Consider the following 27,906-nt stretch of genomic DNA (forward strand, 5'->3'; position numbering starts at 1 on the left):
TTGATGAAAAGTATCTTTTATTTACATATATGGCTAAATTAAAAAAAAACAAACTAAAATGGAACGGGGCAGTGATAGCAAGGAAAAGGGTAGCCACAATTGAGTAAAAACTTGTTCATGCTGAGCGATTATTACAATGACAAGACGTTGCTATAGCGACATTCAAGGCTCAAATTTCACCTGTAATACATTTCAGGCAGTATTATAAATTGTCACTTGCAAATTCTCTCCTCACCATTATAAACCTGTCAGCACCATGACAGGACAGCTGTTAATGAAATGAAATCCTGTGGCATCTACTCAATTCATCAACACTCAGGATATTGAGAGTTCAGGACAACAGTCTATGGGTTCCAAAAGGCAATGTTTTATTGGTATAATTTCCAAGTTCTCACAGAAAGTCAGTTGTAAATTATGTTCAGTAGGTCAGAACTCTGCAGAGCTCTCAGCTCTGGCATTCTAGCACATTGCAATATAGAGTTCAGTGACAAGTTCACTATTCCTTGGAAAGGCTATTCATTAAGTGAAGGCAGACAGGCATCTCCCATCTGGGAGGGAGGAAGCTTGGCGTGGTTTGAAAGAACAGTGAAAATTTATTCCAAGCAACACCTGCCTCCCAGTCACTGAGGCACAGACCAAAGCTGAGGAGCAAGACTTTGGGCCATTTTTTTTTAAAAGAGCATTAGAAAGGGAGGATGAATCTTAATTAAAGAGACAAAACTGTATATTCAACAATATAATGCAACAGGCAGCTCGGGGTGGACAGGTAAGCAGCCCAGCAGCTTGGGTTAGAAAAAGCAAGTAGCTCATCCCAAACTACTGTCACACTTCAGATACCTTTTGATCCTACAGGGACTAGCATCTATATGACGCATTCACTCCAGGGTTAATTTAGCCTTCGACACACCTACACTGTATCACTGCTCACTGACTGACCTGCAGTACCCAATGCAGCATTTTGGAAAAGCCCCATGCTCCTCTTCTCTCCACCTGCTGTTTTTCCCCTGCAGAGCTATTTTATACATGTTTTGAGTCTGCACCAACACCCCCACCCCACCAAAATAATGGTAGGTTCATAGGTTCACAAGAGAGACCAGCTTCCTCTCAGTGAAGAATCGGTGCGGCTGAACTTTTGGGTCTTCCGTCTTTCTTTGAAAGTAGGTCAGCACTGAGGGAGTGTTGTCCTTGTTGCCGTCCTCCTCATCATCATCCCTGTACAGATAAAACAAGTATCAGATCAGCAGGCTGGAGAACAGGAAGAAAACTTCAGGAGTTCTTACTTCATTTCCAACAGCAGAAAGTTTCATAACAAGTGAGGAGTAAGGCTGAGCCTCACCAATACAGACTTGACGAACTGGAAGGGGTGGCATAAAACAGTTTGTTTTACCAAAATGGGCAAGCTGATAATAGATCCAAAAAAAAAATCAATGAGGTCTCAACGACTGCCCTCATCATTCGATGGATTTTGATGATTGAGGGACCAATATCTCAACTAGAGACCAGCTACATAAAACTGCAGTTACAGGAGAAGATCAGAGACTGAATATTCTGTGTTGTGACTTCCATCCCAACTCCAAGTTCTCCTCCCCCCAACCAACCAACACCCACCACCCCGACTCCTCCTCTCCCCCCCTCCCCCCAAAATCAGGAGTGTGATGGAGTTCATTCCCCTTTCCTGGTCGTATGCAGCTCCAACTATACATGTGTTTGACATCATCACAGACAAAGCAACTCAGTCAAATGGCAGCTCATTAAATGTCTTAATGATTGACAACAGTGGTTGTACTGCAGTAACTCCCAGACCCTCCATATGTGTACTGCCTAGGCAGTAGGTACATGAGGACTTCATTACTAATCAGCTCCACTTCAGCACATCATCCTGACTTGGACATATATTGTCATTCCTTCATTGTTGCTGGGTCTAAATCCCTGATCTCTGCACCCACCAACACTATAGGAGTACCTGCATCACACAGGCTGCAGCAATTCATTCAGATCATCCCTGCTTTCAAGAGTAACTAGGAATGGAGCAATAACAATCAGCCTTGTCAGCAACACCACAACTCTATCACATTTTTTAAAAAAGAAATTAAAAGTGCTCGTCTGCCAGTGTCCTGTGCAAAGTGAGTGTGCATAGTTTCAATTCATCTCAACACAAATATTGTCCCTAATCCTCCATTAATGCAAAATCTGACTGAAGCCTGCGGGATGGAATGGGAAATGGAAGATAAATAACACACTGGATAAATAGCAATGTTCATTTCACATTGAGTTTGAAAGACATTGTCGAGGAAGATTTATCTTGGCTCTGATCTGGCAATACATAGTGCAAGCAACAGTGTCAAGACCGGGACAACATCATTGCTGAATGCTAACATCTTCACCTTGACCGTGTCATAGGAAGTGAAGTCCTGCCAGCACAATGGTATCCCCAGCAAATATTTTCACCTGCAGAAGCAAAGGCAGAAATGGGCGCAAGAGAAGAGATTCTGAATATACTGGGGTATCAATTATAGAACGAAACCAAAAAGATAAATTTAAAAAAAGGCACTATAAAACCTCAAGCAGAACAATGTACTTAACACAGAATGTCAATATGCTGAACATTTGAAGTCATGCAGTAGTGGCCAATGACTTGCAATCACTTGCAACATCAAACAACTTAAAACCCTAGAAACAGAAGAGGAAAGAACTGTTGACCTGTATAGTCAAAATGGACACTAACATCCATCTTCAACTAGATTGAAAAGAACAGAGGGGGAATGTACAGCAATCACTAATAAAGAGGCTAAAGAAAAACTGGCAGAAGACAGACACCCAATATTTTGTGACTGAAATAGGAATGGGCAAATTCCACTCCTTGTTACTGCATCACCAGCTGGGCAGTATGACAATTCCATTTGGAAGATGAGAGAGAACTTAAGATAAGGTGTAAAACACACATAATTTTCCAAATCATTTGCTTTGGTAATTCTAAATGCAAATCCAAAGTTTAAAATTGCCTTTGAAACACCTTTGAAATTCACATTTTTATGATTTGCCCCAACAATAGATCATCAGTGAAGAATACAGAACATTGGGTATGGTGGACCTCTTAAATTGACACATGCTTGACACCATAAAAACTCAGAAGGCATGGGGCCCAAATTTTCAAGGGGATGCAATTTTGCAGTCATTGCTGCCACTTTCCACTCTTTACGACCAATTAACCCAATTCCTAATGCTTTATGGAGAACCATCAGCATTTGATAGGGAGAAATGCTGCGAGCTCAAAATATCCCAAAGAATTTCAGTCAAAGTTATTTGGAAGCTCAGCTGGTATTGTTATGCTGGGGAATGTGGCAACTAAATTGTGCATAGCACAAATACCATAAACAGTTATGACAGTTACAAAATTAATGAATGGCAATCTATTTTAGGGGATGCAGTGAGATTGACAAGTTTGGACAGTGGGAGAACTAGTCTTCAAGAGATCCACAGGACCTTTGGAATCCACTTTAGAAGGCAGTTCAATTTAATACCTTGCTCAAAAGATGTTGTTCTTCAGAGCAGAGCCAACATGATCACATGCTCAACTCTCATGAGAAGGCATTGAACCCAAACAATTTGAAATGTGGAAAGTGCTACTACAGCCAAGGCATAACGAATACCATCACAGTAAGGTTATTGATGAGCTTTATTCCGGATTCCTCTGCCTTTTTGAGCCACTTTTCTCATCAAGTACAAAACTTCAACAAAGGTAGGCATTTGTTTTAAAGCCCTTATACAGAACCTACAGAATTAAATTTATAAACAGTGTTGGGGTTATGGGAAACAGCTCACATAAGCTGAGTGTGGATGAACCTCCAGCAGAATTAAAATAGACAAGGGTAAATGAGCTCTGTGAGCTATCACCTTCCATATCTGGATATGGCAGCACTCGCATGTCACTCCACCAGAAGAATCACCTATCATGCAAAGCAACTCAACTAACCTCATAACATCCAAGCCCAGACTGCATGGAGGAGGATTGTTGCCAGGATCTCAAGTGCCCAGTCAGAGTGTTGGCTCTAACAACAGATCCAATCCATAGGTTTATAAGCACCTTATGCAACTTAGTGAAGACAAAATAATCATTTTGAATGCAAATAAAATACATTTTTGTATTTTGAAGGATTAAATTAGGAGTAAAAAGAATATTTTCTGTATATACATTGGTTATTAGAATACAAGTAGTTAATAATTACAGAAATCTTGGTTAGGCTGTGGTTGCAGTCCTGTGCATACTTTTTCATGCCCTTTGACACAAAGGACATAAAAGTAATGGAAAAGGCAGAACAAGATTTACCAGCTTGTAACTAGGCATCAGCAGTTGGAGTTACACAAAAACATTATAAACTTGCAAGTTTCCATATCAGCAAGAGCACAAACTTAAGATAAGCATTGAAAGCAGAGTTAGAATGCAGATTTTATTGAAGACCTTATGCAGACTTTACTAGTACAACGCTTTAATTTACTGGTCTAGCAACCATGAGTCCTAGACTATTGATCCAAAGACAAGAGTTTGACTCCCACCATGGCTGGCAGGGAATTTAGAATCAAGGAATCAAAAAAAACTTGTAATTTTAAGAAAAAGGCTTGTTTATTGACAGTAAAGATAAAACAACCATTTTGTCTTTGAAAACTCATCTGGATAACTACTGTCCTTCAGGGAAGGAAATCTGCTGTTCCTACCCTGATTGACCCAGATGTTAATTTAACCCCATCAACTTGGTTAACTCTCAACTACCTCCTCAGTTCAGAGGCAATTAGGGATGGAGAATAAATGCCACCATTGCCAACGATATTCACATCCCATGAACAAGCAAACAGAACAAAGAAATCAATAGCAATATTTAACAAGACTACTGAAAAAAAAATTCTGAAAAGCACATGGACTGCAAGTTGAAGTTAAACTAATGGGTGCAGAGAAATATCCTGTTGTAAACCTAACGGGCCAAACAGTCCATATCTGAACAGGTATGTTTGATGATAAGTCAAAGCTATTTTCTCTGCCCCTGTAAGAGCAAAGATATGGGATGACCAGATCGATTAGGGTCAGTAGCAAGTTTGAGAGGGAGGGGGAAGGAGAATCAAGTCTGGAATTGTTCAAGTAGGAGCTGTCTGTTCACTTGAGGGGGGGAAAAAAAACATTTTGCTATGGAACTGCTATTGCATAGCTTATACTAAACAAGGCTTCAATCTCTTTTCACATTACAGGAAAGCAGCAGCAGGAATCACTGCTGTGTAAGTCAAAAACGAAAGGTTAAAAACAAAGGTGGCAGCGTTGCTTTTGCTCCTGCCAGGCTAAGACAAACTGCTTGTTAAGAGCTGGAAAAGGGGATACCAAAAATGAATAAAATTGATGCAAATCACTTAGTAAACCGATCAGCTGAAGGATTTCAGTCAAAGCAGACAAGGTGAAAGCAGGGAGAACAGATCATTTATCAACCAGCTGCACTGGCAGTAGGAAGACATCAGTCAGATCACTGATTTTACACATAGACTCCCACACAGTTCAAGGGAGCTCAAGCTTCCTAATGAACGAGCTTAATTTCAACATACTGCCACAAATGAAATTCCCACCCTCTATTGATTAACTTAGCTGTAACATTCCTCTGTCCCTTACCCATTTTGTCCATCATGTAATGTACTCTGTAACAATCAACATTACAGTCAACTACAATTCAAACAATACTATTCCAAAAAAATTTAGCTGTGGTTTTTTTTTTGCCACTGATGGGCAGTGATGGCACCCTTTACATAATGGATTAGACAGGAGTACCAACAATAGCAACTCAAGCAATAATCTGCCTGGGAATGTACAAATGAACTACAGAAATGGGGTCAACTGCTGTAATTTTGTTGTCAATTCACTTCAAAAGCATGATTTAAGTGTATAATCTAAGCCAGCATCCTAGGGCAGTGATGAAAGAGCATGTATTAACTAATTTGCCTTTCTTCAGGCAAAATCAATTGTGGTCTTATCCATCTGGTCAAGGAGATAGTAAAAGGGTTTACGATAATACTTCATGGTTGAATTTACACCATTGTTACTTTTTCAAACTTATTCAACCACAAATAGGTGCTTGTCCATCTCATTACGGTTGATAGCATCTAATTTATGTGAATTGCCATTCTCCACAACACAAGGCCGACTCCACTGCAAAAGCAATTCTTTGCATCAAACATTTGAGGTTGTTTCAATGATGCACTTAATCAGCTGCCACAAGCATTTATTTTTCTTTCTAAAATATATGATAAAACCATTTGCAAATTCCACCCTCTACTGTAAGGAATTATCTGTACCACCTTATTGGCTTTACATCTCAATGTAACATATCACTTGACCGAACAGTTCCTGATTGCCCAACAGAGCCATCTGCTGAAATTTTGGGATCACTGCAGAGTTTAGAAATAGTGCAAAAATACAAATAATTTATACATTCATTGCATTAATGTTAAAAGCTCCATTAATAGTATACTGGGCAAATGCTGCATCACAGAGACAAACAAATCTAAAGCTTGACTCCTGGTTTGTTCATAATTTGTTGCAACCACCCAAAGCAAAATTTGGGATACTAAAATCAAAAAAAAACTTCAGCAGCTGCAAATCCAAAACAAAAATCAGAAAATGCTGGAAATACTCCGCAGGTCAGGCCTCATCCTTGGGAAGAAAAACAGAGTCAATGTTTCAGTTCAGAGACAAAAGCTGCTTGTGTAAAGCTGCAGGAAAGGAGGTGGAAAAAGTGATAGGGTAAAAGTGGGGTGACCATGGGGATAAGCTGCAAACAAGGTTATCTGGTCAATGAGAGAATGGGAGCAGTTAGAAGGCGAGAACGTAGGCAAAAGAACCTAAACAAAAGAATGTGGGAGTTGTGAAATGCAGAGGAGGATAAGCCCGGCAGTTCTGACAAAGATCTCCAACCTGAAACGTTGACTCTGTTTCTCTTCCCACAGATGCAGCATGGCCTGAGTATTTCCAGCATTTTCTGTTTTTGTATGGGATACTAAAGCCTTGGTACTTCTAGACTGGAGTGCATGGGTGGTGGTGAAGTAAACCAGCATGATCACAGCTTAGTGTCCAAACAGCCAATGGTCGCTTAGACATACTGAAAAGTGGACAGTGTCTGCCGGACTGTATTCCAGCAGGTCAAGTTGTACAGGGAAGGACAGCTAATAAAAACTTTGTTACAGTCACTGTCATACAAATCTCTTGAAAGTCAGGATAAACCATGGGCTTTCGAGGTTGTTAGGGAACTATGGTGTTTTGTGAATGGGGATTCGGAGGAGATGCTTTTGCACAGAACATTCAAGGAACTGTGCACAATAGAAGTATTGACGTTACCCAGTAAAGTGTACACTAAGGCCTTTTCCTTCCAGAGCTGGTAGGAGTGTTCAGACTTTGGCGAACACTGGTTGAGAGGGTCATGAAGGAGGGAAGAGGGCACGGGTCAGGATTGATAGAGAGTGTTAATTATAGGATGAAAGCATAACAGAAAATACAAAAAGGAGATCTTAAGGATCAACGACACTCTGGGTTTGAGCATGGGTTGGAGGGAAGGACAGGGGAGGTTGGGGCACAATTGGCTGAAGGAGTAGATGGAGTGATGTTTGAGCTTATGATCTAGCTGATGTTCAGCGGCAGGGAGCCACATAGAGTCCATAGGCTGGGGATAGGGTGGATGTACTGATAGGCAAGGATGGGTGGTGAAAATCTTTCAAGGGCTTCACTTGTGGGAGGATCCAAGCATCACGTTTCATAACCAGGTCTGGTCCTGTGAAGGCCACGTTTAACATTTTAACTACAAGTACCAATAAAACCACACAAGTATCTAATTTAAAAAGCCATTGTATTACTTGGTACAGTGCTCCAAAATGCACTGAGAATCAAGTGGTGTGGATTATTAAGTTTGAATCCAACAAGATGGCTGGGGGGATTTAAATAAATGTAGAATTAAAATCTACTATTCAAAACCTGCTTAGTGCCAAAGGTTTAGATGGGACGGAATTTGTTAAATGTGTCCAGGAGGGATTCCTGATGCAGTATGTCGACAGGCCAACTAGAGGGAATGCCATGCTAGATCCAGTTTTAGGAAATGAACTGGGACAGGTGAAGGATCTATTGGTGGGTGAGCATTTGGAGGACAGTGACCTTTGCTCCATAACCTTTAAAATTGTCATGGACAGGGACAGGTGCAGAGAGGACAAGAAGATATTTAATTGGGGAAGGGCGAACTATGAGGCTATAAGGAGAGAACTTGGGAGTGTAAGGTGGGATGTCCTTTTTGAAGGGAAATGTATCATGGAGATGCGGTCGATGTTCAGGGATCTTATGCAGGATGTTAGGGATTAATATGTCCCAGTGAGGCAGAGAAGGAATGGCAGGGTGCAGGAGCCGTGGGTGACAAGAGAGGTTGAACAACTAGTTAGGGAGAAGGTGGTAGCATACATCAGGTATAAGCAGCAAAGTTCAGACAGGGCCCGTGAAGAATATAGAGTAGCGAGGAAGGAACTTAAGAAAGGGCTGAGGAGAGCTAGAAGGGGACATGAAAAGGCATTGGCTAGTAAGGTTAAGGAAAATCCCAAGGCCTTTTTCACCTACGTGAAAGGTAGGAAGATGGCTAGGGTAAAGGTAGGTCCGATTAAGGACAAAGGTGGGAGAATGTGCCTGGAGGTGGCGGAAGTGGAACAAGTTCTCAATGAATACTTCTCTTCGGTATTCACCAAGGAGAGGGGTCTTGATGACGCGGAAGGGAGTGCTGGTAAGGGTAATGTAATGTTCTCTAAGTTGTAGATATCAAGAGAGAGGATGTGTTGAAGTTGTTAAATAATATCAAGACGGATAAATCTCCGGGGCCTGACGGGACTTTCCCCAGGCTGCTTCGAGAGGCGAGGGAGGAGATTGCTGAACCGCTGGTAAGGATCTTTGAGTCCTCGTTGTCTACAGGGATGGTGCCGGAGGATTGGAGGGTGGCGAATGTTGTCCCCTTGTTCAAAAAAGGTAGTAGGGATAGTCCAGGGAATTACAGACCGGTGAGCCTTACGTCTGTGGTGGGTAAGCTGTTAGAAAGGATTCTAAGGGATAGGATCTATGAACACCTGGAGAATAATGGACTGATTAGGAACAGCCAGCATGGATTTGTGAAGGGAAGATCTTGCCTCACAAGCCTGATAGAGTTCTTTGAGGAGGTGACGAGGAAGATTGATGAGGGTAGTGCAGTGGATGTGGTCTATATGGATTCTAGTAAGGCGTTTGATAAGGTACCTCATGGTAGGCTTCTTCAGAAGGTCAGAGGCCAAGGGATCCAAGGAAGCTTGGCTGTATGGATTAGGAATTGGCTTGCCTGTAGAAAGCAGAGGGTTGTGGTGGAAGGAGTGCCCTAGGATTGGAGGGCAGTGACTAATGGTGTCCCGCAGGGATCGGTTTTGGGACCTCTACTTTTTGTGATATTTATAGATGACTTAGATGAGGGGGTGGAAGGCTGGGTTAGTAAGTTTGCGGATGACACTAAGATCGGCGGTGTCGTGGATAGTGTGGAGGGCTGTCAGAATTTACAGAGGGATATTGATAGGATGCAGAGCTGGGCTGACAAGTGGCAGATGGAGTTCAATCCGGAGAAGTGTGAGGTGGTACGCTTTGGAAGGACAAACTCCAGGGCAGAGTACAAGGTAAATGGCAAGGTACTTGGCAGTGTAGAAGAGCAGAGGGATCTGGGGGTTCATATTCACAGTTCACTGAAAGTTGCCTCACAGGTGGATAGAGCAGTTAAGAAGGCCTATGGGATGTTAGCTTTCATAAATCGTGGGATTGAGTTTAAGAGCCACGAAGTAATGATGCAGCTTTACAAAACTCTAGTTAGACCACACTTAGAGTACTGTGTTCAGTTTTGGTTGCCGCATTATAGGAAGGATGTGGAGGCATTGGAGAGGGTGCAGAGGAGATTTACCAGGATGCTGCCTGGATTAGAGCATATGGAATATGAGGAGAGGCTTAAGGTGCTAGGGCTTTATTCACTGGAAAGGAGGAGGATGAGAGGAGACATGATAGAGGTATATAAAATGTTGAGAGGAATAGATAGAGTAGACAGCCAGCGCCTCCTTCCCAGGGCATCAATGCTCAAGACGAGAGGGCATGGCTTTAAGGTTATGGGTGGGAGGTTCAGGGGAGATGTCGGGGGAGGTTTTTCACCCAGAGAGTGGTTGGTGCATGGAATGCACTACCTGGGGTGGTGGTGGAGGCAGATACATTGAACAGGTTCAAGAGTTTGTTGGATAGGCACATGGAGGAATGTGAGATAGAGAGATATGCGGGAGGAAAGGTTTAGATAGTGTGAGGGTGGTTTGATGGACAGCACAACATGGTGGGCCGAAGGGCCTGTTTTGTGTTGTATGGTTCTATGGTTCTAAGATTAGTGTGCAAATCCCACTTAGCTCACTTCTCTCAGAGACAGGAATCAGTCATCCAGGCAGCTTCAGCCACAGCATTGTGCTTAACGTCCTCTAACAATGTCAACATTTACTGTAATAATGCAGGGCCTCCACTAAAGCCAATTCCCCCAAAAAGGAATGGCTGCTTATGGAGTCACATTCTAGCTTGAGACAGCTCATTGTGGGTTAAGACCAGCAGAACAGGTGATTTTTAATTAGGGATTGTCATCAGTAAGATTGATTTTAAAATTTGCTACCAATGATGAGGTGCATCCCCGGGTTCTGAAGGAGGTGGCTTTAGAGATAGCGGAGGCATTGGCGATTATTTTCCAGAAATCGATAGATTCAGGCGTGGTTCCGGAGGACTGGAGGGTCGCAAATGTAGTTCCGTTGTATAAGAAAGGAGGGAGGCAGCATAAAGGTAATTACAGACCTATTAGTCTGACATCAGTGGTGGGAAAGTTATTGGAATCTATCCTCAAAGACGGGGTTACGGAATACCTAGAGGTGCAGGGCAGGATAGGTCCTAGCCAGCATGGTTTTGTGAAGGGAAGATCCTGCCTGACCAACCTATTGGAGTTTTTTGAAGAAATCACAGGCAAGGTGGATAAGGGAGAGGCGGTAGATGTTGTGTATTTAGACTTTCAAAAGGCCTTTGATAAGGTGCCTCACAAGAGACTGATTAATAAGATGAGAAGTCATGGAATTACGGGTAGGATAACAGAATGGATGGAGCATTGGCTGGTTGACAGGAAGCAAAGAGCGGAAATAAAAGGATCTCGTTCTGGCTGGTTACCGGTTACTAGTGGTGTGCCACAGGGGTCGGTGTTGGGACCGCCTCTTCTTACCTTGTACATTAACGATTTGGATGATGGAATAAATGGTTTCGTGGCTAAGTTTGCGGATGACACCAAGATAGGGGGAGGAGTAGGGAGTATTGAAGAGATAGGAAGGTTGCAGAGGGACCTAGACAGTTTAGGAGAATGGGCAAGGAAATGGCAGATGAGATTCAATGTAGGGAAATGTGCAGTTGTACACTTTGGAAGCAGAAATAAGCGGGCAGATTATTATCTAGGAGGAGAGAAAATCCAAAGCACGGAAGTACAAAGGGACTTGGGGGTACTCGTGCAGGATACCTTAAAGGTTAACCACAGGTCGGATCCGTGGTAAAGAAAGCGAATGCTATGTTGGCATTCATTTCGAGAGGTATAGTGTATAAAAGTAAGGAAGTGTTAATGAGGCTCTACGGGGCACTAGTGAGGCCTCATTTGGAATATTGTGCGCCGTTTTGGGCCCCACATCTTAGGAAGGATGTGTTGACGTTGGAGAGGGTTCAGAGGAGATTTACGAGGATGATTCCAGGAATGAAAGGGCTTAAGTATGAGGAGCGTTTGTCGGCTCTTGGACTGTACTCGCTGGAGTACAGAAGAATGAGAGGGGACCTCATAGCGACATTTAAAATATTGATAGGAAAGGACAGAGTAAATGTGGCTAGGCTGTTTCCCTTGGTGGGTGAGTCCAGGACCAGAGGGCACAATCTTAGAATTAGAGGGTATAGTTTCAAAACAGAGATGAGGAAAAATTTCTCTAGCCAGAGGGTGGTGAATTTGTGGAACTCCTTGCCACATACAGCAGTGGAAGCCAGATCAGTGTGGGCGTTCAAGGAGGAGATAGATAGATATCTAAATAGTCAGGATATCAAGGGATATGGGGATAAGGCCGGTAATTGGGATTAGAATAGTTTTTTTTCTTCTTCTTCTTCCCCCATTCCCCATTTCTATTTCCCTTTCCTTGGAGCAGACTCGATGGGCCGAATGGCCTGCTTCTGCTCCCTTGTCTTGTGATCTTGTGATGATGAGATTCAGTATGCACAAGGCATTGCTAACAAGTCTGCTCCTTAAACAGAGGACTACAACCATGGGTGAACAAAGCGAGTCATTCATTACGTACCAGTGGACAGGTACTGCTCGGTTATCCAGAATTGTCTGAGCTGTGCTCCAACTAAAACGCACAAACTGTGGATAACCAAAAATTGGGTCTACGTGGCTCTCCATCCACTCCTTTGTTTTGGGATCTGTAGAAAACAAAGACAATTAAATCTTCAAAAACAATTAAAATAAAAGTGTAGGAACTCCTCACTAGCAGTTTCCAATATAAATCCCTGTTATGCAAGGTGTGATTGATTCAACAATGGTTTGTGCCACTGATCCAACTCCATTCACCCAAAGTTTAATGTTTAAATGTGTCAGATGGCCTATAAATTACTTGGACAGCAAAAATCCCAAGGGATGACTAGAAAGGAACTACACAAAATTACTATAAAAGGTAGTTATCAAAAGCAACTGAACATGACAAAACCTCTAAATAACATACACAAGGAAAAGCCGGTAGTTAAATTCAGCCAATCTGTTGATGAACAAATTACCTGTACTAACTCATCACCTACTTAACAAGTGAACAAAAATGTAGAAACAAGGAAAAACCTCCATTGCTTATGCCTCCATTGATAAACAAATACATGTTCTACTCAAAATTTGTCTAATACTCATCACTAAAGGCAACAGATATGGTTCCATAAAAAATGGCTCACTGCCACTTTCTTTGGGCTAATTAGGAAAGGGCAACAAATTTTGGCTTTTGAACGTACTATTCCTCAGATGAATTTTTAAAAATTATTAGTTATCACATAACCTAATACAGCAAGATGCACAATAACAGAATTAGAATTACCTTTTATTATCCATCACAATTAGGTTCAATACCAGGTCACAATTAAAAGGTCCATCTTTCATCTGATATTCCAACCTTTTACAACAGCTTCAATTTCCAGAGAATATTGTGAATTAATATTCGGAATTGTTTTCTCAAAAATGCCAAGAGCATCCCTGAGTCAACCATTCCCAATGACTCATTGTTTGCATGGGCTCTCAAATAAAAAATGTTCAAAAAAGAGTAACATCAAGGTACAAAAATGGACAGAGCCAAAAGGGGAGCAATGTACTCTGAGAGAGAATAGGGAAGGTCATAGAAAAACAAGCAGTTCTCAATACCCCACTACCTACCAACCTCAAAAATATCCAAAATAATGAATTGTACGGCTAGATAAAACTATTATTCTGCTTAAAAGGTTTCAATGGTAATCAATAAAATTCAGATATCAACAGCAAAACAGAAGCAAAAGCAACTCAGACTGAGTAGAAAAAAAATGGCATGCTCAACTGCTTTCCAATCTTATCATCCCTTTCCAAATCAGCCTGGTAATAAAGAAACAAACCACTTCCCGCTCTACTGAACCTCCATCTACATCTGATTCTCACCATTAGGATATCCTGAACCATAATCTGGGCTTATGTCTTCTAAATCTTCCACAAACTTCCAAGACTGAATGGCATGGTCTCTTGCAACCTGAAGAGGAGATGCAAGTTAAAGGTCAGAATCAATAGCTCCAAGGATTCCAGTAATATATTCAGAAATATAACAGAAGATAATTAATAACAAACCATAATATCTTTTCATACATACAACTTCCGAATCCTAGCCTGAATTGCATTTTTTAAAATATCATTTATCGAAATATTACAAAATATATCCTTCCATTTTTTTTACATCTGTTTTACAGCAAAATATATGCAAGAAATGTCATCGTATTGCCTAAACTTAAAACATTAAATGGTAAATTTTAACATTATTTTTTTAATTTGAAGACAACAACCCAATACTGACACCCAATGGTCACACTTTACCATGCAAAAGAAAGATGCATTGCTTTACATTCCGACCCAACAGGTTGGGGATCTGGGATCAAGGAAAGGGACATTGCCACGCCCTACTCGTGAATACAAACAGGTTGGCAACATTTCTGTTCATATTATAGTTTGGTGAGGGATTTGTGTAGATCATGCACGTGATGTGTCTAGGAAGTAACTTTTGACCACTGCTTCTCAAATGCCTCAATGCTAAGTCACCACTAAAGCTCCCTATATTTCCCTATCCAAATGGTAGTCATTTTTTTAAATATATAATTACACCATCTATAAATGCAGTAGTTAAGTTGTATATTTAAAAATGCAATTTTTACATTGACATGGGCCAATTTAAATTTCCCCTTCATATGCTTCTAGAACCCACCCAATCTAAGCAACATTTCAACGTGGGCAAGTATAGAACAGCACTGCTGTCCATGCAGCATTAATGCATGATCCACTTGTATTAATAGGATATTGGATAGCTGGATTAAAACATAGTATTGCAATTTTCCCCCCCAATTTTTTTTCTTTTTGAATCGCACGGTGATTAATGTAAACTGTTAAAAAGGAAAAAAAAAGCTCGAGTTCATTTGTAAAAGCATACTAAGGAACAAAAAGAAATTTTGCTTGGTGGAGAGGATTTTTTTTTAAAAATGGTCATCTTAATATGGTGTGATGATTAGAGTATGCCTGGAGAATTAAAATGCTGTAATATTAATATGCCAAACATTTACCGGGCATGTTATCCTGGACAAATTAAACCTCAATTTCAACTGTGATGGTAGTTTCAAGTGTTATTATTGTTTCTCAGGGTGTGGGGTGGCTGTAACAAATTGCTTGTCCTCATCTGCCTTGGAGAAGGTTGTGATAAGACCTTCTCCTTGAGACACAACATTCTACATTGCCCAGATTGGAAGGAAAAAACAGTACAGACTGCACATCTTCAGCACTCACCTTAGCACAAATACTGGCTGCACTGACGATTGGGAACAAGGAATCAGCCTTGGCTCTGACTGTAACCTCAAGCTCTGGGAAACGCTCCTTCAGCTTGGCCTCGTATTTTTCAGCAGGTCCAACAGTGTCTACATAAACCTAAGGATAACCGAAAGTACATGGGAGTGCATTTTCGTAGAAAGATTTTAATCATGTGGCACAGAGACTATGGTTTAAAATTCCAGCAGAGCTTCTGAAAGAGAGCTCTGGTCAACACAGGAAAACATGACAGCAGAAGAGAGGGTGCAGAGGAAATTTGTAAAGGTATTCTCAGGATTGGTGAATTTTGGTTAAGAGCAGAAATTGATTGGAGTTGTATTGTTTTCCTTAGAATAGACCACACTGAGGGGAGGTATGATTAACTTACACAAAATGATAAAAGATCTGGCAGTGTTAATAGGAAGAACCCATTTCCATTTAAAAAAAACAAAAAGGTCAATAAGTAGGGGGCATAGATTTAGGGAGTTGTTTAAAAGATTACAGGGGAGTTGAGGAACCTCATATTTTCCCCATCCAAAGAATAGCAAGGACTCTGGAACCCCACTTCCTGAAAGAGTTATGAAGGCAGAAACCTTCATCATATTTAGAGATAGCCAAAGTGCTGTAAGGTGGGAAGTGCAATTAACCCAAACAGCTCCTTTTTCTGTAGCATGGACATGATGAACCACTTTTATTTTTATCATTAAAAGCATGCAATCCAGTCAAATTGAGGATGCCTCATGCAAAGAAAGACAAAGGAAACTACAGTCTGCTACTATACATATGTGGATAGCCAAATTGTTTTACAGTAAATGAAAGTAAATTTTAAATATAATGTAGCACTCATTTCAGTTGCTATAAAATTATGGGTTTCCAGTAAAAGCATACATGTTAATTTATTATAAATATTCACGGAAAAATTATAATCTAATTGCAGTTATTAATGAAAGTGCTCTAGGGTAATCAATTACATTGATTCAGACACAAGGGAACTATACAATTTTGTTTGTACAAGCAGCAAAAACACACCCAGGTTCCAAAATTTAAATGGCAGAGACCTAATAATGTGTCCTGCTCATGGAAAATTAGCTGGTCAAACAGCGCTCAAAAATGAATCATCAGGGCTAGTATAGTAATTCATCGAGAGTGCATAAGATAGCATTGGAAATGGAAAGGTCTTGAACTAAAAGACTAAAATAAATCCTTACTTTCTCTGTTAAAAAAAGGCACTGTTGCCATAGTAATTTTGCCATATTTCTGCAGAGATGAGCAATTATCCAAGTGGAGATTTTGGAGACAATCTTGTCTAGACACTACAAACATGGCTTTGTAATAACTTAAGATAAAAGGAAATTAAAGCTGCTGAATCTTAACAATACGATTTTGTGAAGACCAGCTGAACAGGATATTGCAAAAAAATGAGTCAGAGTATGCAGCAACACTAAAAAGACAGTTTTGGATCCATACTGACAGTAATAACGAAGATCATGTTGTCACTATGACATCTACCGTGGTTAATTATTGCATGCAAGTATGATTTCCTATGTTAGAGATTCCTTGTCACTACAATCGAAGTTGTGCTTGATATAATGTTTTCTTAATCCCATTTCTTTAAACTCATACACCACTTACTTTAGAAAAGGCATTATACAAAAGTAAAAGCACATGCCAGAAATCTGACATAAAACAACAGAAATACTCAGCAGGTTAGACATCAACGAGGGGAGCCCAGAGAGGTAGAGAGTTAATATTTCAGGTTGATGACCTTTCACAAGATTAAAAGTCTCAACCTGGCACTTTAAATCTTTTGTTTTTATCACGATGAGCAAGAGTAGAATATAATCACAACAGCAAATAACTCAATTAAATAATCCCCCAAAATTCTACCCAATCATATTTGTCACCCTATAATGAATGTCATAGAAAATTAATATTTATCCAAACCCTTGGTTTAAAGCAATTTTCCCTTTCTTTGCAAACATCAATCACCCCTTTCAGGCTACTTAGCACCCTTGACTCAATGTACTTGAGCACAGAGTTCATTTTCTATTGATTTTTTTTTAAATAGACTTTTTAAGTGCAGTTTAAAACGTCCAGCATCGGGATCCCAAGCAGATCAAGAAAGATCACAGCTTCCCAAGGAATTGGTAAATCTGGCAGTCATTAACAGAGAAGGAATGATATAAAGCCATACGAATCCACCACATTTCTATGGAGCTGGAGTCACAAAAGGACATTAGTGAACTGATGATCTTTTACAACAATTCAGAAATTTTACGGTCACCATTAATAAGGCTCATTTTCCCCTCTCGATTGCTTAACTAAATTTGAATTCCCATTGTGGAATATGAACTCAGGTCTCCAGATTAATAAGCTCTTGCATTGCTAGTCTACTATTCCTGATCACTACACCACTGTTCCCCAATGTAAAACGTAATGGATACAGGTAGAAAGTTAACATTTATAGGTGGGTAAATTGTAAAAGAGTAGTAGGGTCACAGATGAAGATTGTAAAGCATAAATACCAACTCTTTCTGCACATGCTAGCTGGCAGGCAGGGTATTTCCATAGAGACATAACAGACTGCAGATGCTAGAAGAACTCAGCGTCTGTGGGAGGAAAGTAATTGCCGATGTTTCCTTTCCTCCCACAGATGCTGCTCAACCCCGAGTTCCTGCAGCATATTGTTTGTTGCTCCAGGGTATTTCCATCATTTTCTGCTTTGATTGCACATTTCCATCAACAGTATCACTTGACTTTTTGCAGAATGATCTTGGGAGATTTCAGCAATAAATTTCTCCAACTCACCTCTTTGACTTGAACACCACTATCCAATGCATACTGGATGAGGCCAATGGCAGCATCATGAGACAACGTATTCAGATTGCACTTGGTTCTGTTTTGGAAACAAGAATCAAGCATGGTCAGCATTGGTGTTGAGCCTGCTCAAGTCTGAAATCATGTGGTGAAATTTTGGGCATTGTACAAAAGAATGGGAATATTTTCCCATTGCTCTAACACTGCCACAGCAAACAAAGCTTCCACTTTTTTTTAAAACCTGAATAAACAACTTAAACAACACATTTTTAAAACTAAAATCATAAAATGGCTCTAAGCAACCATGCTCTGAGAAACAGCCCCCAATGGACAATTCAATTAATGGGATTAAACCTGATGTTTTATTTTAAATTGTAGTGGACTTTGAAAGCCACAAGGTTTCAGCACTTGAATGTGCATGCTGCTCTTCGAAACTGTTAAGTCAATAAATTCCATTTACTTTATTCCACACTTGCTGCTGCTTTTGAGTTAAAGGAAGGTTTTTAAATTCACAAACAGTCTACAGATATCCACATTCCTAATAATAACTAGGCATGTGAAAATGGGACAGCACAGTGGTGCAGCAGTTAGTGCTGCTACTGGATAGCTGGGTTCGGTTGCTGTTGTGGAGCTCATCTGTTCTCTGTGGTTGTGCGAGTTTACTTCAGGTGCTCTGATATCCTCTAATATCCCAAAGTAGTGTTAGTTAGTAGGTTAACTAGTTATTGTAAATTATCCACAGAGGAGGAGGGTGGCAGGAGAATCAAGGGAGGACTGCTGTTGATGGGCATCTGAGACAAAATAGGCTACAGGGAAATATGGGGGAATGGGATTAGTTGCTGACCCTGCATGGAATTGATAAACTGAAAAGTCTCCAGTGTCTTAAGTATGAGAGAAATAAAAATAAGAAAGAAAGAAAGCTCCATTGCACAGCACCATATAGGACACAAAATTACAATGACATGCTTTTAGGATCACACACCCAGACACTTATAGGAAGTTACTTAAAAAATAACACAGAATTCAGTGACTTATCATACATACACAGTTGACTCTGTACCACTGAACGCAATTCCACTGTAACTGACCAGATTAGATTTGTTGCAGCTATTGCATAGCAATTTTAAAAGAGCTGCCTTTAAACATGACTTAGCAGGAGGTTCAAAAGCAAGTGGGCATAGATTTAAGTAATTGGTAGGGGAGAGCACAAACATTTTCACCGGAGTTGTGGGTTTATGGAACAAAAGGGGGAAGGAAGCAAACATTATCACGTGTAAAAACAAAACACTTCAACATTCACTTGAAGAAGTGCCCTGCAGGGTTAAAGATGATGTGCTAGAAGATGGATTAGACAGAGCAGGTCTTTTCTCAATCAGCACAGACATAATAGACTGAATGGCTGCCTTCTGTGTCATAAATTTTCTACGATTTCTATAGTCAGGTTGAGGATTCCAACCCAAGGACTCCTGCAGCAATGCCCTGGGGCTAAAGCATTGACCTCCAAAACAAAAACCACAAGCCTCACCTACAGCACATTCTGTGCCTTTGTTACTTTAAGTGCTTCATCCAAATGGTATTCAACACGGCTGATGAATCAGCATGACTCCAGCGGAAGGTAATAGGAAGTTATCAACTGATTTTATCACTTACAAATTGACAAGATGCCAACAAAATTAATAGGCCTCACTTTTCCCGCCTTCAGCTATGGACCACCATGCCACCATCTCTGGCAGGTTCGTTGCTGGGCAGATATAGCCAGGATCATCAGGAGGATCCTGGAACATTGATAAAATAGGGTCTGATTCTGTATGCATAACTATGCCAAGCTTTGCTTGACCAGACTGTGAGGAAACACTCCCAATGTAGACATAAACCCAGATGTAGACCGAGAAGGTCTACAAGGTTACATGAGACTGTCACATACAAATTCAGTACCCAAGTTAATACCAAGTGGTCAGTCCAGTATTCATTTTGTGTTTTGTATGGAAGTTGACAGAACAGTGGTTCAAGAAGCCATAATCAAAGAATGGTCAAGAATCAATCTATAGTCAGACCAGGCAAGGATAGATTTAATCCCCTAAACAATATAGAAAATTAGATGAGTTTTTAAAATGACAATCCACTAGTTTACAGCTTCATTACAATACTGTACTAGCTCCTCCCCCCTTCCCCCACGCCCCCCCCAACCCACCGCTCTCCTGGGTTAATAAATTCCCTAACCACTATAGAATTTGAAAACTCTTATCTCTGACTACTAGTCAGGTAAATAATAACTGTGCTGCTGTTCCCTTGTGCATTAATATATCCCTCCTGTTAAGTCAGTATGTTGAGAAGTACCTTTGCTGCATACTTGTTGAAATTATGTTGGGTGAGAGGACCTCCAGAGCCCAGCCAATAAAATCTTTTGCTTCATCTAGTTTGGCAAACAATTTCTCCCTCTCTTTCTCTGTCAGTGTCTTGGAGTCTGCAGAAAGCAAATCAAAAGGGAAACATCTTTGATGTCAGCATTAACAGAAGGAACTGGTACCTGATAGGGCACAAGCAACTAATAAAATTAAAACCAGATAGGTAACCTAGCAGAAAAATGCTGGGAAAATACTGAAAAACCTCACACATTTGCTTCCAATAACAATATTGCTTCTAAAGCCAATATTCCTCTCTCAATAAATACCAGTGAAACATTATCAATCACATTGCTAATGTGATAGTAGTAGATAATAGTAGTTGTTGGCAACCACGACTACATGGTGTTGACCCAGAAAAGACACCATATTAAATGGGAAACTTTTTTTGGCAGGGGAATTTGTATTGCCCAAGACAGCAAGGATCCCCACTTCACTTTTCTTTAAATAAAGATCTGTGAAAGCAAGATTCATTTAATTCCCATGATATTCTTAACTCTGGCAAGATCAGCTCATTCCTAATCTCTCTTCAACTCAAGTATCTTGCTGGGCCACTTGAGAAGCCAAGTAAAAGTCAACCATATTGCTGTGGGCAAAGAATCACATACAGAGCATACGACACAAGGGTAGTAGAATTCTTTCCTTATAGAACGTTTAGGAACCTAGATTAAAAAAATAAAAAAATCTACATTTATGGTCAACATTACTAATTCTTCAGTTTTATTATACATTTAAATAACAGCTATTGTGGTGAGATTTTAACTCGTCTCCACATCAGCCATCGGAACTTCTGGTCCAATGCTACCATGGTGAAGGGTGAAAAGTGTCTAAAACCACAAAAAAAATGAAGAAGGAGTAAACAAAAAGAATTCATCAGAAGGTAATGATTAGGCAGCACCTATGCTGGAATTTTAAAAGCCTGAAGATTTCAACAAGGAAAGGTAAATATTTTACCTAAAGCACTACTGTGCTGGAAAGCTGGCGTGAACCACTGCCCTCCTTGCTGATGCACCAAGAATATGGTTGAGGGCTCAACCCTCTAATGGCACTCAACAGTTATAGTAATCTCTATGCCATACAGCATGGTCTAGAGTAAGTCATGGAGTCAATGTGCAAAGTAAGCAAAAGAGGGCTGTCAACTACCTGGATCCACGTCTCTCTCATCACCCCTTCTATATGCGATGAAAGTTGCTATTTCTCCCTCTTTGTTTGGCTGCACTGCCTGCCCCAGTCTGAAGATTTCTCTATGGTTACAAGCTCAGTGGTGGTTGCTGGCCAATAAGTTCCCTACCAAAGAGAAATCTCAGGGCTGGGGAGAGTTGTGTGGCAAAACAAAGAAAGGGGGAGATAGTAGCTTCCATCATATCCAAAAAGAAATGGTGGGAGATCCAGTAAGATCTGAGTAATCTGCTAACATGTGTAGCAGCAACGGCTCACACCCACTGTGCAAGAGTCCATGTCTCAGTGCAGAGCAGCCCACTGAAGCAGCCTTCCCACACCCTGCCATGGGCAACGTATTGCTGCAGGAGTGCCAGTGTAGGGCAGGGATTCACACCAAGTTCCCAGCAGCAAGGTCTGGGTTCAGTGCCAGGTTCATTGCACTGCAGAATGGAGCACATAGCCCAAATGTGCATCTTTCTTTCAAATAAATGTATTGAGGGGGTACACAGCTGTGAGCATTCAGAGTGGAGGACCAGGAGCACAATAGTAGTCATTACTCTGTGCGTTTCTTCTGGGTGCTTCAGCTTCCTCCCACATCCCTGTTGGTGGGTTGGTAAGTTAATCGGCCACCGTAAATTGCCCTTACTGTAGGTGAGTGGTTGAATTTACAGTTGATGGGAATGTGAGAAGAATAAAAAGGGATTAGTGTAAATGGGTGCATGGTGTCAGTGCTAAGAGGGATAACAGTGCAGAAGCAATTTAGCAGTGTTTGACAAAGTCCCAGCGACAGAATAATGACAAAGGTCAAAGCCCATGGGAGCCCAAGAGAAAGTAGCAGGGATCCAAAACTGACTCAGTGACAAGATGCAAGATAATGGGCAATAGGGCTCTTGAAATGATTGGAAGGCTTTGGGTTGTAGGATTCTACATGAACACAACAGACTGTGGCCTCCTTGTGTACTGCACATTTTTGCAATTGTTTTCTAAAATATCCCATTCATTATCCATCCAAACTACCCTTACAAGGTGGTACAAGATTACAACATTTTCTGCAGGAGTGAAAGAAAATCAGAATGGAGCACGAATTGCAGAACCCTTTTGGAAACAGTTATGAACAGTAACTCATTGTGAAAAAAATGACTATTAAATAGACTGACAACAATGATAATGGAACTAAAATCTATATAGCGAATGGCTCCCATTCCTAACAGATTTTAACCTTGCCCATTCAAGACAGTAGTGATCTTTGCCCTTTATATGCCTTCCATAAGCAGCACTCAAATGCATTCATTTAATCTGAAATTCACACTCCAGATTCTGTTCAGATTCAGAATTTATCAGAACTTCTTTGGAAAACCAGCAACAGCATTAGTACAAACAGTAGCATCCCAAAGACAGGGGTGAACAGTGAAGTCTCCACTATCAATTCGATGAAAAAGAAAAAAAGATTTAACTGTTCACGTAAGCAAGCTTTTGTTTGTTTGGCATCTCTGTTTGGGTTTTAGCACTGTCACAGTTTGACTGCATTATCAGTAGTGCTTGATGTTTAGACTTCCATACCTGCAACCTTGAGCTCTTCCAGTTGTTGTTGCTTGGAAAGAGGACAAAAGCAGATTGCATACACCATTGGCCCTGAAAAACAGGAAAACAGTAGGCATTAAGCACAACAGTCACTGACACCAAACACTGGTGAAGAAGTTCTATGCACATAAATCAGGACAGCCTTGAAGATTATTAAACTGGAGCTCATTATATTTCAAATAATAGTCCTAAACTTACAAAGCATAGCTCCATTAAACCAAGGTTCAAAATTTAACAGTTCAGAAACAAGACCCCAAAATTTAATTCTGTTGCTAGTCCGTTGTTTCAAAAGCCATAAGCAATTAACTGCTGAGTGAAACAGTTTAAAACTCTTAATCTGCCCTGTTCACAATCACTTAGGAAAGCAGCAAGGAAGTAGCTTACAAAAGAAAAGCAAGGAGGCTCTTATTTATTCACTACAGTTTAATGTTACTTGATATTGTTCTGGGAGACCAGGTATATCCTCAGCATTTAGCCCAGGATATACCTTAAAACACAGGTAATTGTACTCATTGTACTTATATGTTGTACTGGGGGCAGATACATTAGGGACATTTAAGAGACTTAGATAGACACATGAATGATGGAAAAATAGGGGACTATGTGGGAGGGAAGGGTTAGATAGATCTTAGAACAGGATGAAACGTCTGCACAACATTGTGGGCCAAAGGGCCTGTATTGTACTGTAGTGCTCTATGTTCTATATTGTGTTATAAACCATGGAATGTGTAATGGTAGTTATTTGATGCCACATTAGATTTCAACTGGGCTATTTTCCCCAAGTTGTCAGAAATACAATGATGGCTCCACTGGTTTCTACCAATCATTATCTGCCAAATATTTCTCAGTACACCTATGTTAAAGTATATCATGCACCTTCCTTCTAGCGCTATAATTAGCTGTCACAACACTAATGAGCATTGCAGAGTGTGGTACGCCACCTGTTGCCAAATCTTTGGGGTAAAACATGGTAAATAACTGCTCAATATTCTACTACTCAGTGGTGATGATGTTCTTTCCTTTCTTCCCTCCCAGTACAAATCAGAAAGTGCCGAAAACTATGCATTCGATCATCTCTGTGCCGGCTCTTTGGAAGATCTATCCAATTAGTTTGATGCAAAGGTTCTTTTCACATAAACTTAATATTTATGCAAATCCTTTTTGCAAGTTATTAGTGCATTGCCTCCCACCATCCTTTCAATCCATTTCACACTAAACAGCAGACTATGCAAGAATATTTCTCCTCAGTTCATCTTTGATTTTTTTTGCCACTTATCTTAAATTTCAATCCAATCCTGACAGTTTATCTTTATTTATTCTTAAACAAATCTATTTTTAAATATAAATGGATTAATGTGGGCATTAAAACAGTACCAAATACTATTAATTGCTTCCCCACAGTGATATGATGAGGGTGTAGTGTCAGAAGCAATTTAAAGCTCCACGTATGACAAGATTAATTTTTCCACCTCTATAAAGCGCTATCCTCAAAAAGCAAACTAGCAGCTCTGTGTCACTGGAATTATTCTAAAACCATGCCCTCAGGGCTGACCATAAACTGGATGGAAAAGGTATAAATGCAGATGAGGGAAAAATAAATGTCACTTAATAGGTTGTGTCCATAGATTATTTTTTAAACCAAATGTATATTTCCAGTGCAAAACAAAGCAAGAGTGCAGAGTGCTTGTAAAAGTTTCATAGGATCTTCAGTTTTGGCTGCCTGAACAGAATAGTAAACATTACTGCCAAGAAAGGCAAATGTCCATTAATTTACCCAGCATTTTCCGTTATCATTCAACAAAAACCTTCTTGCAATCAGGAGCGTTCACTCCAGTTTTTAATTTCTTGCTTGACATAAGGACAGCTTGCCAGTGTTTCCTATCTCTAAGCAAGAGGCGAGAGTATTCAAACCCAATCCTGGATTTGATCACAGATCTAAGCCAGCATCAGGGAAGTACTGAGGCATCATTTTTCAAATAAATTGTAGGCAACTTTCAAAGAGCCATCCTGTTATCTTGGCGAATTAATCCACCTCATCTCAATTCACTGCACCATGTACAAATACCTGCATACGCACACAATATTTTATATAACAAAGGCCTAATAAAGCTCCACTTTTACACAGCACTGTACTCACAGATGCATGTAGAGGGTGCTACACTCCTTTGGTTGGTTATATATTACATTGGTTAGCAAGGGCATAGTTTTTTTTCCTCCCCATGGGTTCTGCAAAGGCGAATAGGATATCAAGAAAAAAGGGCAAGCATGCAGCACACAGTTGTACTGGACAGTAAGAGCTGACAGCTGTTTAATGATCAGAGAGGTAGTCAGCAAAGAGAGACCTAGATCACAACATACAATGGAAGAGAGCAAAAATGATGTAGAATTATTGAAGAACAGGGATAAAAGCAAAACATGCAGCCCTTTGAATTTGTACCACCATTCACATGATTATAGGTGATCCATGGATCTTAATACAGATGCCCACGCTTTCATCAGGCCCCTTCATGTTTTATGCAGACAAGAGGAAGGGGCACAAGTGGGCACCCCCTCCATCTACACCTTAATCCCTCCAACTCCTTTCAGAACCTTTAGAGCAGCCAAGTGGCACACCTAGAAGAGCTGCTGTCTCACAGCACTAATGTCCAGGGTTCAATCCTGACCTCCGCTGCTGTCTGTGAGGAGTTTGCATGTTCTCTCTGTGGACGCGTGAGTTTGCCCCAGGTGCTCCAGTTTCCTCCAACATCTTAAAGACACAGAGGTTGGTAGATTAACTGGCAGATGTAAATTGTCCCTAGTGTGCAGGTGAGGGGTAGAATCTGAGGAAGTTGATGAGAATGTGAGGAGAATAAAATGGGATTAATGTAGGATTATTGTTAATGGGTGTTAGATGGTCAGGACAGTACACAATCTCTGTGCCAACCATGATGTAAAATTAAACTAATCCCATCTACCCTCACATGATCCATATCCCTCCATCCTCTGCATATTCATGTGCCTATCTAAAAGCATCTTAAACACCACTATCATATCTGCTTCCACCAATGCCTGTGGCAGCCTGTTTCAGTCACCCACCACCGTGTGTAAAAACACTTGCCCCACACATCTCCTTTAAACTTTCCCCCTCTCACCTTAACTGCATGTCTCCTAGTATTGATAGTTCTACCATGGGAAAACAACTCTGACCACCTACCCTATCTATACCTATCATCATAAAATTCATAAACTTTCATCAGGTGTCCCGTCATGCTCCAGGGGAAACAACGCAAGTTTGATAGGCCAAAAGGCCAATTTCCCTGCTGTGTAACTCCCACACCCCAGGCATTAGGCATTTACCAAACAACCTCCCCCCAGGCATTCACTTCTCCCCCACCCTCCCGCCCCATACTCAGGCACTGACCAACCCCACACCCCTCCAGGCATTCATTCCGTTTCCTCCCACCCCCCAACCCTGACAGGCACTTACGAAACCTCCAACTCAAACACTCCCCCCTCTGCCCATCCCCCCATCTTGACCGCCCACTCCCCCCTCCCTGTCACTCACCCTCCCCATTCCCCCCCACCCCTTCCCCGGTCACTCACCCTCCCCATTCCCCCCCGCCCCTTCCCCGGTCACTCACCCTCCCCATTCCCCCCCCCCCGTCACTCACCCTCCCCACCCCCCCACTTCCCCGGTCACTCACCCTCCCCATTCCCACCCCCCCCCTTCCCCGGTCACTCATCCTCCCTATTCCCTCCCCCCCGTCACTCATCCTCCCCATTCCCCCCCCCCCGTCACTCACCCTCCCCACCCCCCCCCCCTTCCCCGGTCACTCACCCTCCCCATTCCCCCCCGCCCCTTCCCCGGTCACTCACCCTCCCCATTCCCCCCCCCCGTCACTCACCCTCCCCACCCCCCCACTTCCCCGGTCACTCACCCTCCCCATTCCCACCCCCCCCCTTCCCAGGTCACTCATCCTCCCCATTCCCCCCCCCCCCGTCACTCACCCTCCCCACCCCCCCCCCTTCCCCGGTCACTCACCCTCCCCATTCCCACCACCCCCCCTTCCCCGGTCACTCACCCTCCCAATTCCCACCCCCCCCCCTTCCCCAGTCACTCATCCTCCCCATTCCCCTCCCCCCTTCCCCGGTCACTCACCCTCCCCATTCCCCCCCCACTTCCCCGGTCACTCACCCTCCCCATTCCCACCCCCCCCTTCCCCAGTCACTCATCCTCCCCATTCCCCCCCCCTGTCACTCACCCTCCCCACCCCCCCACTTCCCCGGTCACTCACCCTCCCCATTCCCACCCCCCCCTCCCCAGTCACTCATCCTCCCCATTCCCCCCCCCTGTCACTCACCCTCCCCACCCCCCCACTTCCCCGGTCACTCACCCTCCCCATTCCCACCCCCCCCCCTTCCCCGGTCACTCACCCTCCCCATTCCCCCCCCCCCCCCCCGTCACTCACCCAGCACCGGCCCCCTCCCTGCCTCGTCCACCCCCAGGCTGCACGGCTCTCTGCGACAAGCGGCCGCCACGGCCGAGCTGAGGCGGCAGCTGCTGCCCGGGTCCCGCCGCCACTCGCTCAGGTCCATCGGCCGCCGGTCCAGGGAAAGTCCGACACCCGCTTCCCGCCCTTTCCCACGACCTCTGACCCATGGCTCGCTAATGGTTAGAGACGATTATAGACATTTTCTTAGAAATTCTCTATTGCAGAGGACTGAAGATTCAACAAGGAGATTTCACAGCACGTTTTATTTACTTTAATTAGTAAAAGTAGTGACGATGAAGGGGGAAA

At 42.0% G+C, this 27,906-nt stretch overlaps 1 protein-coding gene across 1 annotated transcript; it reads right to left on the bottom strand.

The window, feature by feature from the left end:
- Nucleotides 1-27,838, bottom strand: rnaseh2a (ribonuclease H2, subunit A). Its single transcript, XM_052042005.1, has 8 exons — nucleotides 27,577-27,838; nucleotides 23,108-23,179; nucleotides 20,322-20,448; nucleotides 17,976-18,063; nucleotides 15,150-15,287; nucleotides 13,767-13,854; nucleotides 12,400-12,523; nucleotides 1-1,212 (listed from the first exon to the last, which is right to left on the bottom strand). Exons 1-8 carry the CDS (start codon nucleotides 27,701-27,703, stop codon nucleotides 1,074-1,076), a joined length of 903 nt encoding a protein of 300 aa, XP_051897965.1. The 5' UTR covers nucleotides 27,704-27,838; the 3' UTR covers nucleotides 1-1,073.
- Between the last annotated feature and the right edge of the window lie 68 nt (nucleotides 27,839-27,906).

The sequence above is a fragment of the Pristis pectinata genome, chromosome 31 (genome assembly GCF_009764475.1).
Source record: "Pristis pectinata isolate sPriPec2 chromosome 31, sPriPec2.1.pri, whole genome shotgun sequence".
In the NCBI taxonomy this organism is placed as follows: Eukaryota; Metazoa; Chordata; class Chondrichthyes; order Rhinopristiformes; family Pristidae; genus Pristis; species Pristis pectinata.

What these genes read in the sequence shown, in the direction of transcription:
- rnaseh2a (XM_052042005.1), bottom strand. Translation starts at nt 27,703, where the DNA reads ATGGACCTGAGCGAGTGGCGGCGGGACCCGGGCAGCAGCTGCCGCCTC. An exon ending in GGAAGAGCTCAAGGTTGCAG is followed by an intron (nt 20,449 to 23,107) that starts GTATGGAAGTCT and finishes TGCTTTCTGCAG; the next exon opens with ACTCCAAGACACTGACAGAG. An exon ending in GTGGTGTTCAAGTCAAAGAG is followed by an intron (nt 15,288 to 17,975) that starts GTGAGTTGGAGA and finishes GGTTATCCTTAG; the next exon opens with GTTTATGTAGACACTGTTGG.